Source organism: Podarcis tiliguerta (assembly GCF_965153285.1).
Source record: "Podarcis tiliguerta genome assembly, chromosome: 3".
NCBI classification, from domain to species: domain Eukaryota; kingdom Metazoa; phylum Chordata; class Lepidosauria; order Squamata; family Lacertidae; genus Podarcis; species Podarcis tiliguerta.
The window spans coordinates 86,916,250-86,936,425 of NC_139536.1; the positions used below are offsets into that span (position 1 = coordinate 86,916,250).

Below are 20,176 nucleotides of genomic sequence, written 5' to 3' on the forward strand. Positions count from 1 at the left end.
TTGTTCCAATATAATTTCTATTTTCCTAATGTCTTAACTGACAGCTATTCTGGTTCCTATAATTTTGTGGGATTCATTTCCTGGAGGATTCATTACTATTTTTATTACCAATTTAATTACCGAACCATTTCATTTAATTACCAGTTTATTCCCATTTTATTCTGTCTCTATTTCCCTTTTAAACATAGATGTACTCTCAATGCATGGAATATTTGAATATTGTGAGTGCCACAAAGGAAAATTGACCATAATATAGAGTTGGTTTTTCCTTCTATTAGTCACACAGTTTGTTCCAGAAAAGAACAGATGGAAATCCTGTTGACAGTTTATATGTAATACATTAGGGAAATTCAGTAATAAATTATTATTAAGTAACAATTATCCTCATTATGGTTGCCAGTTTCAATAATTTATTGATTTATCTGCCACAATATTGGAAAAGGAAGCAGTGATGGCTAAATTATTTTGTTTTTACTCAAGTGGAAGCCTTACGTATGAAATCTATTAAGTGATGAAACAACAATTTAATACATTTTATCTTATTTATTAAATTATTGTTTCATCGCTTAAGATTTCATATGTAAGGTTTCCACATACTCTGCAAGTAAAAGGTTTTTAGTAAAGTAGAATTTTCTCTTTAAAAAGTATAGAGAGCTACCTCTTATGACCTTGCAAAACTCACAGGGAGATCCTTCTTTCAATTCCTTGTACTTCAGTTGTGTGATAGAAGGCAGAAGTGCTCAACACCTACTTAGCCACTGTCTTGAGCCAAAAGGAAAGCAGTGCCCAGCCTGGGGATAACAGAATAAATGATGCAAGGAGGGAACTGCAGCCCAAGATAGCAAGAGGTGGTAAAGGAACACCTAGCTACTTTAAACAAAACTCATATCTCCAGGGACTGATGAGCTGCACCCAAAGATGCTAAAGGAGCTTGCAGATGTAATCTCAGAGCCTCTTTCTATAATCTTTGAGAGGTCCCTGCAGACTGGAGGTGTGCACATATTGTCTCCATCTTTTTTTTAAAAAAAAGGGGGGGGGGGGGAGAAGACCCAGGTAACTTCAGACCAGTCAGCTTGACATTAATACCAGGAAAGGTTCTGGAACAAATTGAACAATCTGTGAGCATGTGTTACTCAAAAACAAGTCATGTGAGACAAAACTCATCCCCCCCCCCCAATAGAGTTACAAACTTGCTGGATCAGGGGAATACTGTGGATGTAGTGTATATTGATTTCTGTGAGGCTTTTGACAAAATCCCCCATGATATGCTTGCGAGTAAGTGGGTAAAATGTGAGCTGTATGAGGTAACCGTTAGGTGGATTTGTAGATGGTTGACTGACCGAACCCAGAGTGTGCTTACTAATGGTTCCTCATCATCCTGGAAAAAGGGGACAAGTAGGGTGCTGCAGGGTTCTGCCCTGGGCCCATTGTTGTTCATTGTCTTTATAAACAGCTTGAATGAAGGAATTGAGATGATGTGCATCAAATGACACCAAACTGGAAGGGGTAGAAGATAGAATCGAGATTCAAAATGACCTTAACAGATTGCAGAACTGGGGCCAAACTAACAGAATGAAATACAATAGAGACAAATGTTAGATCCTGCATTTAGGCAGAAAGAACCAGCTGCACAAATATAAGATGAGGGACACCTGGCTTACTAGTAGTACATGTGGAAAAGACCTAGGGGTCTTAGTGGACCACAAGCTTAACACGAGTCAACAGTGTGATGCAGCAGCTAAAAAAGCTAACACTGTTCTAGGCTGCATCAACAGAAGCCAAGTGTTCCAGTCAAGGGAAGCACCTCTCTATTCTGCCTCTACCATTCTATGATTCTATGAAGTATATGCTTAATTCTGTCCCTAAATTTTAAGATCAAGACACAGCTTGTATATCTATTAAGATTTGACTGGGCAGGCTCTCCCTCTGATATTTACTGGAGACTTTTATTTCTGTTTCTTAGGGTCTTCCTGGACCTGAAGGATCATTGGGTTTACCTGGAGGGCCTGGGCCGAAGGTATGCTGAATGCCTCTAGGCTGAATGTTTAATGCCTTGGGATTTTAGCTTTTGCAGACATCAATTTTAAGAAAGTGAGAGGGAATTAAAACATATAAGGAGCTCTATATGCTGTGTAAGCATATTGAGCTTAGTCTTTGGGAACAAAGTTCTGGAAAACGAGGCGACATCAGTAAATTAATGTGAGAAACGAATGCTTCTTTGGACACTTTATTGTAGCTTACAGTGGAAACAATAGAAAAATCCTTCCCACATTAATTGCATGAAGGGCCCCATGCACAAAAAGGGGTTGCGAGGCTTCACTTCTAGCCATACCCTTGAGGTCACATGACTCCTTGGTGCTGCCTCCTGATGTCCACATATTAATCATGTACAGCCCAGCTGACACAATCTGCACAGGGAAGCTTGTCTGATCAGGGTACCAGCTCCTGGGCCGTCTGTGGTTTTCCCAAATCAGCATCTATGTTCATTTCCATGACCAGTAGCAGTTGGTGGGATGGTTGGCGAACCATTGCTCACCTGGCTTCCCAGTGCTGAGCTTTGCTGCCGGTTACTGAGAGCACTCGAGAAGAGGTGGCAGGGAGGCAACAGATTGGCTTAAACACTTTCCTTACATTCTTCTGAGCTCCCCATCACCTCAGTTGCTTGTCTCCCTAACTGGCAGTGACACTCGGCGTTGGGAAGCCAGGTGAGCAGCCCCACCTTGCTAGCCACTACTGGCCATGATGACCCAGGAATGATGACATGGCGGAAGATTCTGATGAGAACAAAATTCAGGCTGTTTTCTCAGGGGAAGAACCACCAAGTACATTTTAGAGGTCCTTCTGATCAGAAGACAAAACCCTGCCATCATCCTCTGCTCAGATGATAAATTTCTCCGTAGTACTTTTGTCTCCCTAGCCTCATAGTGTCAAGGATTGAAAAATGAGGCAAGGGCCCATTAACCTATAGGCAGTTCCTCCAGGTAGACAGACAGCCTCTACCACATTCCAGGCCTTGTCAACCTATATAAGGCTTCAATTTTGTCTGGCTCCCTGCTGAGGAAGAGAATATTTCAGCCACCAGGTAGCTCTTTGAGCTCTTCAAGATCCTGATATTCTCTGTCCTCTATTTCCCCCTCCTTCCTATTCTTTCTGAAAAGAAAAGTTAATAACTTTTTAAAACAAAAGACTACAAATAATGAATTACCAACACATAAGAGAAATCCCCAGAAGTAAAACAAAACAGTTCTATTTACTATTTAGTTGGCTAGTTTAACATGACATTGCCTATATCCCTTGCGAGCCTCAAACTCCCACAGAACTGGATAGTGGGTGGGACTAGGAAACCACATGACTTTGGGTCATGGCATGGGGCTTGCTGACTCTCACAGTATGTGAGCCCCCTTTTATTAATTAATGTGTGAACTTTGGCTATTCATTCTTCTTTCTCTCACACACAAATGTACTCAGTCACACATATTCAAACCACTCAGTTCTCACCATTTTGCTACATTTTTTTGCTGTTGGAGATTTCCAAAAGGATCTAGCTCCACAACCATGTTAAAATGAATTGTGTCACTGTTCAGCCTTATTATATGTGGGGGAAGTAGAACTACGTACAGTTCAGAATTCAAAACCTTCAAATCTCTGCCTAGTTTCAGCCACAGTTTGACAGGTATTTTTTTTCTTGTAAGTTAACTGTTTATGTAGGTGGTTCTCTTCCCAAGTGACTTCATTGATTGCTTCATCAACCTGTCGAAATCATTATATTCACAGGGTGGCAAAGGTGAACAAGGGCCGCAAGGGAAATCAGGAGTGCCAGGTATTAAGGTAAATGTGGCTAAGTTTCAATTTGTAATGATATCATCTTTGTGTTGAGAGCATCAATATAATGTTGTTCCGTACGAAAACTCAACTAGTGACTAATAGAAAAATTAACATTCTTGGTCTAAATCACAATATAAGCCTGCCCAGATTAGTTGATGAACTAACTTTCATGTAGTAGTTGGGAACTTGATCCATGGATTACACTATGATTGTGATCCAGTGGCTTATCCTTCCAGGCATGAAAGAGGAGGAGGGGAGACCACAGGAACCCACGGTATGGTGTAGCTTGTGCTCAAAGCCAGAAACCATGGTTTCCTGCGTTGGTCCATTTCACATTTAACTGTAAGCCAAACAAACAAATGTGTGGGTTGTTGGAGAAAAGATCACCTCTGTTTTGCTCTTCTTCCAGACCTGCTGCTGTTGAGATCAGCCATTGTTTGGTTTAGCATTACATCTCAACCTGACCTCATGGAATGAGACAATCCATGAGCCTTGGTTCAGACATAATATTAAGCCAAACCATAGCTTAGCTCACAAACGGCATGGTAGCAGCAGGAACAGAGGAGTAACAAAGTGGCTGTGATCTTTTCTCCAGCAACCCACATATTTGCTTGCTTGTGCCAGTACATGGTTTGGGTTAGCATTATGTGTGAACTGGGTCTATGTCTTAACAGTCCTTTGTTCTGACATGTATAAACACCTATTCAGTCAATCAACATGGTTGTCTGTGTTGTTGTTTTTTTAAAAAAAGAAAGATTGCAAAACAGGTTATCTTTACAAATGTGTATCTCCAAACCACTCTTTGCTGAGACATCCCAAATGTGGAGGCTGGAGTTATATACGTAGGGGAGAATAAGAAGACGAAGGAGGTACAGAACCCTTCCTTCGCTCACCAATGGGCAGAGCTGCTCATAACTGGATTATAAAAAATTGTTCAGTGTCTTTGTAAAATAGTTCAATGTTTTTCTTAATTTAGATCAGTATTTTCAGTGGCTTAAGAAAAGCTTAACAGCAAAGCAAAATATTGGTGATTTTTCTTTGGTACATATAGGATGGTTAAAGCAATGCATACTTTAATCATTCATTATATAATCTCAGATTTATAGAGCTGTTGTATTATTCAGGGAGAACAAGGGAGACCAGGTACTTCAGGTGAACCAGGCTATCCCGGGATACCTGGCACACGGGGTTTAAAGGTATGTCTGCTGCTGTTTAAAACACTGTGATATATGGAATAACTGCTAAGTGGTTTATGTTTTACAAGCACCCTGATAAGAGTAATGCATGGTAATTACCATTAACTATGAGAACTAGATAACAATCCCATTCAGGATCACAATTTCTGAGTCTGTTGCCAGTTTCCATGCTTGTTCTGCTAACTTGTATTAATGAAAAATAGACACACTCCTAACTATACCTCTTACTCTCTGGCAATACACTTCCTTAGTTCCTGTCAGTTCTTTCAAAAGAAGATACAATAAGAATCAAGGACTGGATTATATATGGTTTATAATCAAAGACTGTGATATACATGCCAATGGGTTAATTTTCACAGTTTATTTTATTATAGATTTATTTCATAAAATTTATACACTGCTTGATTGTGGAGGGGGACACCCTCAAAGCTGTTAACAAAAGGTACAGCAGTAAAATCAAGGAAAATTTACAACCATAGTTCAAAAGATACAAAATACTAAAACAGATTAAAATTACCTCAACATTCTAAGCATCTGGGTAGACTTGTCTAAACAATAATGATTTTCATTCAAATTAATTTAAGTTTATCTGTGCTAAAGAAATGAAATAGGGACCAAAACAATTAAATTAAAAGTTTTTCTTTATTATATAACAGCTAGTAAAATTAAATGACATATTTAGAAAACATAACTTTTTTGGGGGGAGGACGATGACAGCATTATGCTTTCCCCCCAATTTTATAAATGATACATGTGTTTTACTATCTACAATATTACTGACATTTTGTGTTTTACTCTTATTCATACTTTTTAAAAAAAATATTGACCCATAGAAATCAGTGCATTAAGAGGACAAGGATCAAAGAGAAGCACAATGGATTATTATTTTATTACAAAGAAACAGATAGAGGGGAAATTACTGACTGAGATTCTAAATGAAAGTTGTCCATTCTTGGACAGTTGGATTAGTGAGACTTCTAGTGGCCATTATGTGCATGAGATTGCACAGTGCCTTGCCACAAACAGAAACACACTTACATTAAGATTTCTGTTCTCATTTTCTATCACAGGGATCTTGTGTAGTTGGAAAAAGCCTCTGTGGCTGACAGTTTGATGTTTTGTGACTCTAGTGTAGTTACATATATTATTACTTATATATTATACTTGTGTGTTGCTTTTATTTCACCTGTGTGCATAATCATTGTAACTTACATTTCAATAGAAGTTGTTTTTTCTCTTATTTTCAGGGAGATAAAGGAAACATTGGGGAAAGAGGCATCCAGGTATAAACTTTTCAACAGTTAAAATAACTTGGAATGCCTGCTCGCTGTAGATAGTTCACTCTATATGGCATTAGTATTTTTAAATGAAAATAATTACTCTTAAAAAAATGTCAGAGCATGGTATGTCCCACAGAGCAAGCAGTAGCCAATGTGGTGTCCTCCATATGTTCTTGGATTCAAACTCCCATCAGCTATAATGACCAATAGTGAGGGATGATGGGAGTTGTGCTTCAGCAACATCTGGAGGGCAGCATGTTTGGTACTCCTGCCACAGATCACATCAAGCATGCTGAATTTTCCTCAGCATCATGGTGCAGTCATGGTGTTTGAATAAACCTTGATATAAGTAGTCCAAAGCCTGATCTAAAGGATTAACCATATCAATCTGAAAATGAAAAGTTACGATCTTATTACAGTAATATTTTTTAACTTAAAAAATGGACGGAGACATAATTCTTTAATAACCCAGCTAGGTTTGGGTTGATTTCTAAAGAGGAAATTAAGCCGCTACTACTCAAAACAAAATTTAGTTCCTAAAGGCAGTTGGGTAAAACAGGCAATTTATCTTCACCTTCATGGAATATTTGACCATTGTCAAATAACAGAAGAATTGACTGAAGGACATGCCAATTCTTGATCAATGTAATGTTTTGTATGTGGTGCTGCCTTTCAAGACCAAAATATGTCATATACAGAGCTATTTTTCTAGGAAAAGAGGTGCCAGAACTCACCCTGAGCACCTCCCTTGTTCTCTTATAATAGCAATGGAGCCCACCTGAGAGGTACAGGAACTGAGTTCCTGTGAGTTCCCCCTGAAAAAAAGCCACACACATCTTCAGTTTGCAATTCAAACAACTGGTTTTCATCTCTAAAGCACTAAAGCCTAGTTCCAGGACATCTGAAGGATGCTTGCCCCAAGATTACTCTGCCTATCTCCTTGATGGCATCAGAGAGTATTTTACCAGTCTTTCCTCCTTTGACAGTGAGGTTTGTGGAAAAAAGAAAGAGACTTTTTGTGTGTGGTGGTGATACATCTCCTTGGAGATGATAACACCTTTACATTTCTGATGTGTTGGTTGTTGTTTTCTACAGATAGTGGATGTATTGTATGATTTTGGCTTGTCAATTGCCAGCTGTTTTGAAGTATTGGGGGAAGGGGCATGTTAATAAATGCAAACAACACACTTTTTCATATAATTAAAATAATTATTATGTAATGCCTCTTTTTTAAAGGGTCAGAAGGGAGAAAGTGGCAGATCAGGTACTGCAGGCCAGAAGGTAAAACTTTTTTCCTTTTAAAAAGAATTGACAAAAATTGCCTCATTACCTTCCTTTAGCAAAAGCACCTTCTGAGCAGAGTAATACTAATAGATCTGGAGCCAAACAGGGCACATATCTCTGAAATAGGGTGCCCTTCTTTCCTCTTCCTTTAAAATTACAGAGTGAGTTTGGGGAAAATGTTTTGAGCCCTTAGATAACAGCATCAATAAATATTACCTATCACTAGATGCTTGGCTAGCATGAAGCTGTGTTTTGGAGGGTATTTCTCTAGCATATGACATTTTAATACAATATTTATTTTTTATATAGTTTAGCCTTATGTTTGTAGATTTGAAACAGCATAGCAATAACTCAGCATCCGTTTATTAATATCTTCTGAAATTGTGATTCCTAAAGGGCGACACAGGATTAACTGGAGCTGAAGGACAGGTAAGTGTTTGTGTTGCTGTTTTATATGCCCCGACATCTGCTCTCCCTGTCTCTTTGACTGCTTCATTTTAGCATACATTTTGTGCTGGCTGTTGGTTTTAATTTCGTTGTTAAAAATACTTTTGAGTGCTGTTTTTTTTTAAAAAAAGCCAATAAAAAAGCAAGATACATGCTTTCAATAAATAATAAATATGTTGCCAGGTCACAACCTCTACTTTTCAGTATTATTATTTGATTGTTATTTAGGATGATTTTGAATAGTTTTTGATAATTTATCATTTGTATGCTGTGTAAGTGAATATAATATATCTGAAGGCTGTTTCAGATGGCATAATTCACATGTGCTCTGTGTTTTGCCTTTGTTTAATCTGCCCTCAGAAATATGTTCAGAACAAAAGGGATTTTTAAATTTTTTTTATCAACTTAAGGATGTGTAGGGCGAGGGAAGCTTTAACATTTTATAGAATTCATCAGGTAGAATGGAAAGGAAAAAAATGTTCAGCTATGTGCCAAGCATGCTGGCTTCCAATTGATTGCAGAAAGTTCACATTTAAAAGTAGAGAAACACATTCCTGATAGTGGGACATTGTAGACATAGCAGAAAGTAAGTGAAAAATAATAGATTTCAACAACTTTACTAACAATCCTTGTAGCTGGAAGTTAGCACCTAACGTTAATGGTGATATCCAACTAAGTCATACTCAGAGTAGATCTATTGAAATCTATGGGGTTAAGTCCATGTTCGTTATTGTCTGTAAGGTTGGAGTTAAGCGCATGTAATGGGGCTGGTGGAAGCTGATTTCCCTTTTCCTATGCTCCCCACAACAGCTTTTCTGGCCTCTGAAAATACTCCACTGAGGGTCAGAGGACCCTCTTGAATGGGTGGTTTGTGCTGCTGGGGATTGGAAAGGGATTATTCCAATATCAGCTGGAGACACCTTCTGTGACTGGAGCTGCCATTTGTGGCAATTGCCTCCCCCTTTCTTTTAAGTTCACAGCAGCCTTGCAATGTAGGCTAGGCTGAGAGACAGCATCGGACATCTAGGGAATGGCATAGTAGGCTTTAAACTTAGTCTGATGCTGTTTATACTCTTAAATAAATATATCCTGTGCATTAAGTTATGGTTTTATTTTCAGATTTTATGGCAATATTTTTTCTTGCAACTTTTTAAATATGCAGGAATCTTTTAACACACAGTTTTGCTTTGTTTTCAAATCAGTAACAATTTTAGCATTTTAAAAAAATGCATCTCTTTTTGTCTTGGCCAAATGGTAAAGGGTCGCTAAGAAAGGTCACAAACAGGATGTTGCTAGCTATTAAAAGCCAAATAAACGCTTCTGAAAAATATACTTTCAGCAAGCTTCTTGGCAAATTCTACAAGCTGTTAGTTTTCATTCACAAGCCTCACAGTAAAAACTCTTCTTTTTGGATATAAATACAGTAGTTCTAAGACTTTTCCACACTGGCAAATGAACAGTAAAGAGGACAAAGACTGTTGGCCAGTACCAGAAAGATAACAGAATCTGTTATTATTACTGTGGTTTTTGTTTCTGCAGAAAGGTTTAAACTGTGTTAAATTTGTTTTGCCCTTTGTTATTTATGGATGCTGCACAGGGGACCAAAATGCTGACAGTCAGGGTATAAATTGCCTCCATAAATAAATAGCACTCATTTTAATAGCAAACACAGATGGTGAGTGCTGACAGGATTGCAAACAAAGTGGGAGACTTTGGATGAATCGGCATGTTCAGAAAAACCTGCAAAAGTACAAGGAAGCTTTTTTCAAAAAACAAAAACCCAGAAACAGAAACAAGAGTCTAATGAAGACCCGAGCATGCTCAGTAACAGTGGCATATATGGGGAAACAGAGAATGTGAGGGGTTGGAAGAGTAGAATCGCTTGTTTTCAGGGAATGACCGACTGGCACCCTGAACAGAAGCGCTCCTTGTAGAAGGAAGAACATACCAAAACATTTTTTGAATGCAGGCACCACTTGTGTATACATACATTTGCATGGCTTACATCCATTTGATAAACAGTCAGTGCCAAGGGGGCTAAACTAACTAATCTGTAAGGGGCTACACTGGCCTGGTTGTCACATTACTCTTATCTGTGGTTTACTGAACCGCCTTTAACCCAAATTTGCATCTGGGGACCCATATCTTCTTTTTACCATACAATTGTATGGTGGTAGTGCTGCTATTGTCACCCACTTCAGATTAGACTATGACCCTGCAGTGGTCTCGACCTACTAGCTGAAGACCAAAGATTAATTTGAACATCTGAACCTAGCCCAGCAGCTTTGCTGTGGTTTAGTATAGTAGCCATGACAAACCACACTCATAAACGATTATTTGTTTTTGGTTAATAAACCTTGGCTTGTGTTAACCATGACTTAGCATTGTAAGCAAATTAGTCCACTGTATTCAAGTACCTCTTCCTCAGAGCTTTTTTAAAAATGTTCTTAATGTCTCCTAAGATGCTCTTCAAATAACCACCAGGTGTCTTATAAGCACAAAGTCTGTATAAGGTCTGCCAACCTATTCCTGGCACATCTGTGGCTTTGCATTATTCCATTTGGCTAGAAAACTGAAATGGGGTTATTATACCCAGCTAATAAGATATATTTGAATAATATAAAAGCTATAAAAAGCCATAGCAAAACAAAATACAGAGGTTGGGAATGTTGTAATGATTATAGAATCTAATCCATTGTGACTGAAGTGGCTTTGGCTTTATTTTTTAAAATTGTAGAACTCATTGTAGGTCACAGTCCAGCATAGAAGTTAAGCACATTTTGAGCCTGTGGAAAAACAATGAGCTTAAACACAGGCAACTCACTTTGATGAGGCTTTGTGGCTTTAATTATTCCCCCTTTATTAACATAACTTCATTTAGTAATGTCCCCTGGACACGATTAATTATCTCAGTGGTTTTCCTTTCACAGCACCTGTGCCTCTGGGTTTTAATCTTTTCCAGCTCCATGACAGGCTAGGTGGTCTCCTGTGGTTACTTTAATTGGCACATCATGAAAAGAGTCCACGGGGATTGTAGAGAAAACAATCCATTTTCTTGTTCTTGCACCATTCAGGAATGTTTAACATTGACTTAGTGTACCCTTCCTTAACCTGGTGCCTTCCAGCTGTTGTTGGGCTCTCAACTCCTGTCAGTCACCCCCATCATATCCCATTGGACAGGAATGTTGGCAATGGTAGCCCAAAACATCTAGAAGGGACAAGGCTGCGGGAAGGCTGGACTAGTATATGAAATGGTTTCATTGGGATTTAGATGTTACCGCATACACAATTAGAGAGTGAAACTTGCTAATAAAAATATTTTCTTTTCTTTTTTGTTCATGCATATTATAGCATGCATATTTTTCATTAAAAAAAATGAAAACAAGCTCTCTGTGAGTTGTCAGGTGTTGGCTATTGCAGTTATTACCTTTGATTTCAGAAAGGCGAGAAAGGAGATCCTGGCATGAGTGGCTTTACTGGGCAGAAGGGAGAACCAGGAGTTACTGGTTTGATTGGCCCACCAGGCCCAAGAGGAGGACAAGGAGAGAGGGGATCTCCAGGAACTCCGGGGGCAGATGGAAAACCTGTATGTATGCTGCCTGAGATGACTTTTTTCATGCTGACCAATTTCTTTTAAAAAATGAGCCCATGCCACCTTTTTAATGCTTCTCTGTTCAATTTAGGGAAGAGGCTTTTCGGAAGAATTTATTCGGCAAGTTTGTGCAGACGTGCTGAGAAGTGAGTCCCCCTATTGATTCACGGTGCTGCACTGTAGTCACCTTGCTGGGATGCACCTGTGTGAGCTTTAGGACATGTGCCTAAATTTCCTACAATCAGGTGGAGAACCTTTCTGGCCCAGTGAGCCAGATCTTTATCTCCCTGCATACCACCCTTGGGGGCCAATCTTGACAGGTGCTTGACACCTATCAAAGTTGATCTGTAGGCGTAAGGGGAGATAGTTGAAAGGGCTTGCTCAGCCCTGTGCACAAGGCTTCTCAAATGCCTGAAAACCAGCTGATGAGTGTTTGGGAAGCCCTGCGTGCAACTGCCAAGTGTAGGGGTAGCAAGGGTTTGGCAGTTCCTGCAAATCCCCTTTTGTTCAAGCCCTGCATTCATCATATATGACTTCAGGGATAGAGCAAGTGAGCGTGGCTTGCCTGGAAGAGCCTTGCAGGCCTAGTAGGGAGGCCAGGTTGGCCAAATCTGGCCTGTGAACTGGAGGTTCTCCACCTCTGCTCTACAGTGTGCAGAGGTTTAAAGGGAGGGAATACATGGTGGGCATGACACAGTCACAACTAAGGAAATTTAAATCTGACTGATCTCAAGGGGTGAGCATGTGCATAAATCTCCCACTATAATCAGTGGAGCTTTTTTAATTACTTGGCATCACTAGATCTCAATTTGACCAAGATGCAATAATATTTTCAGACAATTTGATTTGGTTTGGTGTTTGGTTAGCTTTGTGTATTGATGGTGAGGATATGCTCCCTTTGGTCTAAGCATTTTTATCTGCATTCCCCTTAGCCCAGTTGCCTACAATACTTCAGAATGGGAGGCTACAGCACTGTGATCATTGCCAGTCTCGTGGCCCTTCCCCAGGGCCTCCTGGTCCACCAGGCCCACCTGGCCAAGAAGGTCCTCGAGGATTTCCTGGCTTGCCAGGAAATGATGGTGTTCCGGGCCTGACAGGAGCTCCTGGGCGTCACGGATCGCGTGGACCAAAAGGTAATTGTCTGTATGCCTCTTCAAACAAAATTCTCTTTCCAGCCTAGAGATCTGTACTGAATAGGCATTGAACTGGAGAGTGTGAAAAACTTGAGCTTGCACATTGTCAGTCAGCCAGGGCAGCATGCTTAGCCACAGGCAATCCATAGAGCCTCCAGGTTTCATTATCTCTCCATTCTCAATCTGGCTCCTCTTCTTCTCTTATTAAAAAACTCAAAGGGATTGAAGCTGCCTTATACTAAGTTCATCTAACTCAGTGTGGTCTACACTGGTGGCCAGTGGCTCTCTAGGGTTTCAGAAGGAGAATTTTTTGTTATTGCCCACACTTCAGTGGAACTAACCATGAAATAAGTCTGTAATACGATTGCTATTCTATAGCTTGATCCTATGCTTGGAAGTATATCTCGCTGTCTCAGTGGAGCTGAAACCCAAATAAGTATGCATATTTGGAAAGCTACCTGCAGAGGGATTTAGGGCCTTTGAATTATAATCTTCACCATACTGTCTTCACATCAGGCACAATGGACCAGCAAGTTTCTACAGAGCTGCTGCTTTAAACATTCTGATTGTCTGTTTTTTAAGACAGTGTCTTTTACTAAAGACGGGGTTCTATTTTAGTGAAGGAATATCTTACCCTCCACCTAACCAACTACTAAAAAAAATGTAGATTATATTGTTTGCCCCCTCCCCCAAAATATGTTCCATGAACCAAAAATTGTGGTGAAATGGTTGCACATAGCTCTGCTTACCATTAGTAGGAGGATTACATTAACACTTTAATTTGAAGTGCATGAAAGTTTACATTTCTGAATCCTGTTCCTTTCATGGTTCGATCCTATCATATCCATTAGGATACTAGGAGGAAGGTCTAAATCAAGAGAAATGAAAGTGCTACTAGCTTTTAAACTGTCACAGCTTGGGCTTTGTTCGTTAAAACACATGCTTTTGCCCATTCTATTGACAGGCGAATTGACCAAATAAAGAAATAGTGCTTCTGTAACATTGCTTTAGGCATTGTCTGCTGTTGTGTGTGTATTCATTTGAATTGTACAGTTTCATATGTACAGTTTTTCTAGGACATTGGTGGCTAAACTTTTTTTGGCTCAGGGAACACTGCACTCCTTCTGAGGGTCAGATGGCAGCAATGAGTGTGGCTGAATGTAGGTGTGACCACACCCCACGCTCCTACTTGAACACATGCACACCCAGCTAGGCACCCAGTCCTTCGTGCTAATCAGCTGAGAAAGAGGGATGTATCACTCCCCTCTATTTATCACATCAATAAGATGACTGGGGAGGTGGTGATTTGTAATCCCCATCAGGGTGCTGGGCTCTACATGCCCCAGTGTTGTGTCTGTTTTAAATATATCTGTATGTAATTATTTGTTGCTACTGCCACCAAATTTGGTGGGATCAGGGGAGGAAGAGGAAAAAATGCTTTCGTAGGATGGATGAGGCCCCAAACTGGGGGTTCTAAGGGAAATTTGGGGACAGATTCATTCTCCCCCCACCCTGTTAATTTTTATTCCAACTACTTGAGGAATTGGGTGCATATGTTTTAAGCTGGAAAGCCTGGGAAATCTGCCACTTACCCCATGAGAGCTCTTTTCTTCATTAGCCAAGAGGGAGCAATTATGTGGAAAATATTTTTGATGAAAGCAAAACCACCAGAACCTATATTTTTAATCTGTTTAAAGAGGTACTATAAACTTCTGAACTTCAGTTACAAGAATAACAGTAAAACCAAACCAAACCACGAACAACCAAAAACAAAACCCAACACCTTTAAAACAGCCTAACCCTATCAAGGAACAAATTTTTACATATGTCTACTCAGAAGTAAACCCCAGAGTGCAGTGGGGCTTACTCTGAAGCAAGTGGGTGTAGGGCAGGCATCCCCAAACTTGGCCCTCCAGATATTTTGGAACTATAACTTCCATCATCCCTAGCTAACAGGACCAGTGGTCAGGGATGATGGGAATTGTAGTCTCAGAACATCTGGAGGGCCGAGTTTGGGGCTGCCTGGTGTAGGGTTACAGCCTGTATATTATATTAGATTCTAGTAGAGGCCTACTTACCTTTTATATGAAATATTCCCCAAGACTACTGAGATTCTTATGCAGCAATAACAATGTTCTTATTCAGTAGCTGTCATTTTTCTCAAAGTGTTATGTACCAATGTGCTAATTGTGTTCTTAAAACTTGAACCTTCTTCTCCAATGGTCATTACATGAACTGAGTACTTTTTCAGTTATTATTGTTGCCTTTCTTTTCTACTTTTACAGTTTTTTAAATGTAATATATCCATGAACCACTAGATCATTTTAAGCACATCGTTAATTGAAGTATGTGGTCTGAAGACATAAACAGTAATTACAATGAGCAGTGTGGATACAATTTTGTCTGTTTCACATTTCAGAATTTTTATCTGTTGATCATCTGTCTTCAATGCATGTGAAATATTTTCACACCACTTATTATCTTAGCCTCTTTCATCATGATAGTTATTTTGTTTATTGTGTTTATATTCTGCTCTCTCAGAACTGTTTCCTTCATTTGATCCTCACAACAATCCTGTGAGGCAGGTTACGACTGAGTGTGAGCCAAGGGTCACCCATTGAGCTTCCAGTTGGGATGAGTCCTAGGGCACAATTATATCATATGTCGCCTCTCTAATTCTGCCTTTCTATCCTTAAAAAATTGGTACCATATACTCCTGATACATGTTGACACACTTCCTGAATTAAAATTGGAGGTACACTTGATTTTTACAAAGGATATTTTTATAATGTGAAACTTACCAGCACTCAGAAAAGCCCATCACTGCAGAAATTACTGATTTTGGCACATCTCTGATTGGCAAGAGGTGACACCAGAACAGTGACTCAGGCAGACCTATGGACAGCCTCCTCTGAGGCTGCAGAATTCTGATGCACGTTTGCATGCAAAGCGGTTCAATGGTTAAATCACACCCAATGCAGAAAAGCAGCAGAATTTCCCACCTCCCCTTCAGAACCTAATTAGATGGAGGCAGGGTGATAGTGTTCAGCCATGCCAAAATAGGAACTCTGAGCTTATGGGAATTCATTTTTACTCTCAGTACACCGGTATGTCTTAGTGCACACTTTGGGAACTACTGACAATATGCATATTATGTCTGGCACTTTACAGGACTACCTGGAAAAAATGGAGCTAAAGGAAGCCAAGGAGTTGGGGTCCCTGGGATGCAAGGACCTCCAGGACCTCCAGGTATTGTTTGGAGAAGCCAGAAAGCTTTGGAGCTAACGTGCTCTAAGATTGCACTACTTAGCTGACCCTTTCAAAGAGTCACTTATGTTGGCTTTAGTGGGACTTTTCCACAGAACCAGCCATCAGTACTGCGGCTTGGAATTTAAAAATCAAATCAGTAGATCATCTTAATGCAGCTACATAGCTGGTTGTTCCTCAGGGAAAAGCTGGGTGGACAGGTGAATTTTAAGTAGGCACCTTAGTACCAGTATCGTAACTGCCTTCCTGATTATCATTGGGAGGGTAATCCAGGGGGCAGGTGCTGCCATATTAAAGTCCCTGGTCTTAGTGGGCACAAGGCAAACCTTGGAAGCACATGGCACTATGAAAGGTATCCTGCCTGAGGATCAAAATGACTAGGCTGGAGTAAACAAGTTAAGGTGCTTCCAGAGGTGACTGTGTCCCAAGTTGGACAGGTCTCCACCTAGAAGCATAGCACTGTAGAGTTGGAAAGGGACCCCAAGGGTTGGTCATCTCATCAAAACCCCTGCAGTGCCTGTTGGCAACCAGTGCTGCTCTTTCAGCACAGGTTTTATGTACTGTCAGTAGGGCAATCCCTTCTTGCTGCAGCATTCTGCACTAGCTACAGTGCCCAGGCCAACCTTAAGGAAAGTTCCACATAAGGTTGCATTGCAGTAATCCAGTAAAAAACCAGTGCCTCGACCACCAAAGCTGAACTATCCCAGTTCAGAAACAACCAGAGCTGCCACAGTGGTCAAAGCTTGCAGAATACACAATGAAGCTACCTGGGCCTCCGGTGACAAAGAGGAAACCAGGAGCATTCCCAAGCTACATATCTGCTCCTCAAGGAGCAGTGCAATCCCAATCCAGGGCAGGCAGCTGGTCTATTTATCTGATCTGGGAACTGCTCACAAACATTGTCTTACCAGGATTCCATCTCACTTTATTGATGCACATCAAGTCCACTGCTGCACCTTAGCAGAGGTCCAGTTCTTTTTGCTCAGGGATGACGGACATCAGCTTTCTGGAAGATGCTCCTGTGCCACTACTAGGGCTGCCTGGGTGGCACAGACTCCTCTCTTACTGCAGCAACCAAGACACTTTCATGTGTTATTCACGTCAGCGCCTTTAAACCTAAAAAAGTAAATACTTAATCAGGCAGGGTGGATCATGCTAGAAATATTTAACAAATTATAATACCTTACCGGCACTAAACACACTCCATGTATATATTGTTAAGGTCCTGAAGGTCCACCTGGGATAAGTAAAGAAGGATATCGTGGAGAACCCGGGAAGCCAGGTAAAGATGGAGACCGTGGAAATCCTGGAAATCCGGGACAAACTGGACCACCTGGCATCTGTGACCCGTCTTTATGCTTTAGTGTAATTGTAGGAAGAGATCCGTTTAGAAAAGGACCAAACTATTAATTTGGGATGTGTTAGTGGCAGACTAGACCTGGTGCTTGTCTTCAACAATCTTTCAAGTCTCAGGAAGATGACTGGCAATAACCCTCTTTCCCAGAAACTAAAGTACCTCTGATGTGTAATGTAATATGGTAAAATATTCCATATTAAATTTAAGAATCTAAATATGTAATGGGCCTATCAAATAACATGCTCCCCCATCCAGTTAAACTTAGTTATCACTGTACATTTAAAAACAATGAAACCACATAGTTGTCGTTTATTTAAATCCCATTGATATCAGTCATGACTAACTTTATCTGGATTGGAAAGTGAATTTTAACTGAATGATACTGTTGAAGTCCATTGGCAACACTGCTGGAAGCTGGATTGGGTCCTCAATGTTTCATGATCAGCTGTATACCACTGTGAAGTATTTTTTATCCAGCCTAAATATGCAGCATCTGAATTTTAATGGAACATGGCTGATTTTTATTTCGTTTGTCGATTTCATCCATTTGTGTATGTTTCATATTTTTCTGGTTAACGGTTTTCTTTTGAAAAATGTATGAATCCAAGTCTTTTTATATATATAAAAAACAACAACCCCCATGTTGTCCTCAAAACAACCATGCGACTATCCAATTTTACATTTCCATCTACAAGTAAAGAAATCTCTAGAGGCACCTTTAAAAACTTAAAAATGCATTTTTTTATATGAAAAAGGTTTCTAATTATATTCTGGACATTTTTTTATCATACTGTTGCACAACCAAGCTTAACCATATTTAATTTTTTTCAGCTGACTATAGAACTGGGTGTTTTTGCTATGCTCCATAGGACTGCGGTTGTCAAACAAAAGTTTACAAGCTGTGCTTTATGCTTACTACATAACTACAGTGTTCTTTATGTTGCTTCTTTGTACATTTTAATTAAGGCATTTCTGTGTTTATTTTGTAAAACAAGATGCAATCAAGAAGCACTGCTGGCATCCTAATAAATTCAGTTGTACAATTTCTATCCGAAGTTGACGCTATTTTAAGCTTTAATGCAAAAAGTCTTTTATTGCACCTACGCAAAGCTTTATAACTGGCCTTTTGTTGTTGTTGTTTTCTGTCATTAGTAATATGCTTGACATTCAAGGTAAAAAGTTTTTTTAAGATTTTGTGGTAATAAAAGCAATTTTTTTCACTTGTTGAGCTGAGTTTTTATTAATCACGTGAATTATGTTCTACAGAACATTATTCGCCCAACTGCATACCAACAAGATAAAGGCAACAATGTCCAGACTGGACAGCATTCTGCTTACAAGGCCTGATCCCCCCTGGTAGAAACAACAAACATTGGTAACATTAAAATCACAGACCACGCCCCAGTAGATGCTACCCTCAGGAGAGGAAGCACAAATTACCCCCATCATGGTCCTTTAGCCCCATCCTAATCACAAACCAACTAGCTAAAAAGTGTCTCTTCAAAACTACTGTATGGACAATGATGTGGGTGACATAACTCACCCCACCCCCCGGGACACAATGAAAGCCATAATCAGACAAGCCTGCATAAAGGAGAGGGCATCCCTTAAAAAACAAAGCTCCTCAAAAATGGGTAAATTAGAACAACAAATTACAACCCTCTCATCAAACTACAAACAGGAGCCAAAAAGCTACTTAAACTCATAGAACGAAAAAGAAGGGAAATTGACTCTCTCGAACAATGATTAACATCCTATACTCTAAACAACGCTTTTACGAATATGGAGGGAAGAACTCCAGTCTATTAGCAAACAGATGCAGGAAAAAATAACTCAAAACAAGAATACATTGCGTCACTAAAAAAAGACCGTAACATAACATTCTCTGCCAAAGAAATAACCTCAGAATTTGCTGAATTTTACGCCAATCTGTATACCTCCCGCAAGCCACCTGAACATCCCCGCAACAGCATACCCATTTCTCTAAAACAAACTAAAGAAAATCCCCACAACACTGAACAGGTTCACACAGTCCATGCTTAAATCCTGGAAGGGAAAAGTAGGCAAATTATCCCTATCCCTATCGCTATCACTATCCCCATCCCCTCTAACCCGCCTGGCCTATCACCCACTATTCCAACACGCAGCACAAAACCTCCAGATAAAAACCTGGCAAACCAAAGGTCTACACTGTCTAAAAGACTGCTACAAAAACAACAAACCCCCACCAATGCAAGAAACACACAACAAACTGGGGGACACCCAAATACCTTGGCTAACACATCATCAACTACATGCCTTCTTAAACAATCCAGCAGTAAAATCAGCAGCCACTAGGCCCTTGACCACCTCTGAAAACCTCCCGACAGCAAAGGGACACAGTATACAAAATGCTGCTCCAAAATCCCACAGACCCCCTTGACAAAGCAGGTAGTAAGTCTGCAGAAATACAGGGAAAGGTTGTGTGAAGTCCTTTAAAGAAGATGGGCAGATGGTGGGGGGAATTGAAGAAGAGAGGAACCGAAGAGAAAGGGGAGTTGTAGATAAACTGCACATAGCCTAGAAACAGGAGTAGAAATATGCTGTGAGCAAGAAAAAGCTGTACAGGCAATGGAAGACTGATTGCTGCAAAGGAACTGTTTCCATAGAACCAGGGGACCATTTTGTCTGTGGGCTTCAAGTCTGTAATTACTGAAGACAAAGTACGATTATTCAGTCCGATTAATATTTTTAAATGGGTTTCTGACAGGTGCTATTTAATACTGATTGAGAATGTTATTGGTGCAGTTAGTTTG

At 40.0% G+C, this 20,176-nt stretch overlaps 1 protein-coding gene across 1 annotated transcript in view; it reads left to right on the plus strand.

The window, feature by feature from the left end:
* Positions 1-18,598, plus strand: part of COL21A1 (collagen type XXI alpha 1 chain) — a 127,936-nt gene extending 109,338 nt beyond the window's left edge. Inside the window, exons 21-31 of the mRNA XM_083431899.1 lie at positions 1,964-2,017; positions 3,775-3,828; positions 4,950-5,021; positions 6,269-6,304; positions 7,538-7,582; positions 7,982-8,014; positions 11,472-11,618; positions 11,716-11,770; positions 12,557-12,757; positions 15,929-16,006; positions 17,247-18,598. Coding sequence (XP_083288025.1) covers positions 1,964-2,017; positions 3,775-3,828; positions 4,950-5,021; positions 6,269-6,304; positions 7,538-7,582; positions 7,982-8,014; positions 11,472-11,618; positions 11,716-11,770; positions 12,557-12,757; positions 15,929-16,006; positions 17,247-17,434 — 963 coding nt within the window. The 3' untranslated portion in view covers positions 17,435-18,598. The remainder of the gene's footprint in view (positions 1-1,963; positions 2,018-3,774; positions 3,829-4,949; positions 5,022-6,268; positions 6,305-7,537; positions 7,583-7,981; positions 8,015-11,471; positions 11,619-11,715; positions 11,771-12,556; positions 12,758-15,928; positions 16,007-17,246) is intronic.
* Positions 18,599-20,176: the final 1,578 nt, after the last annotated feature.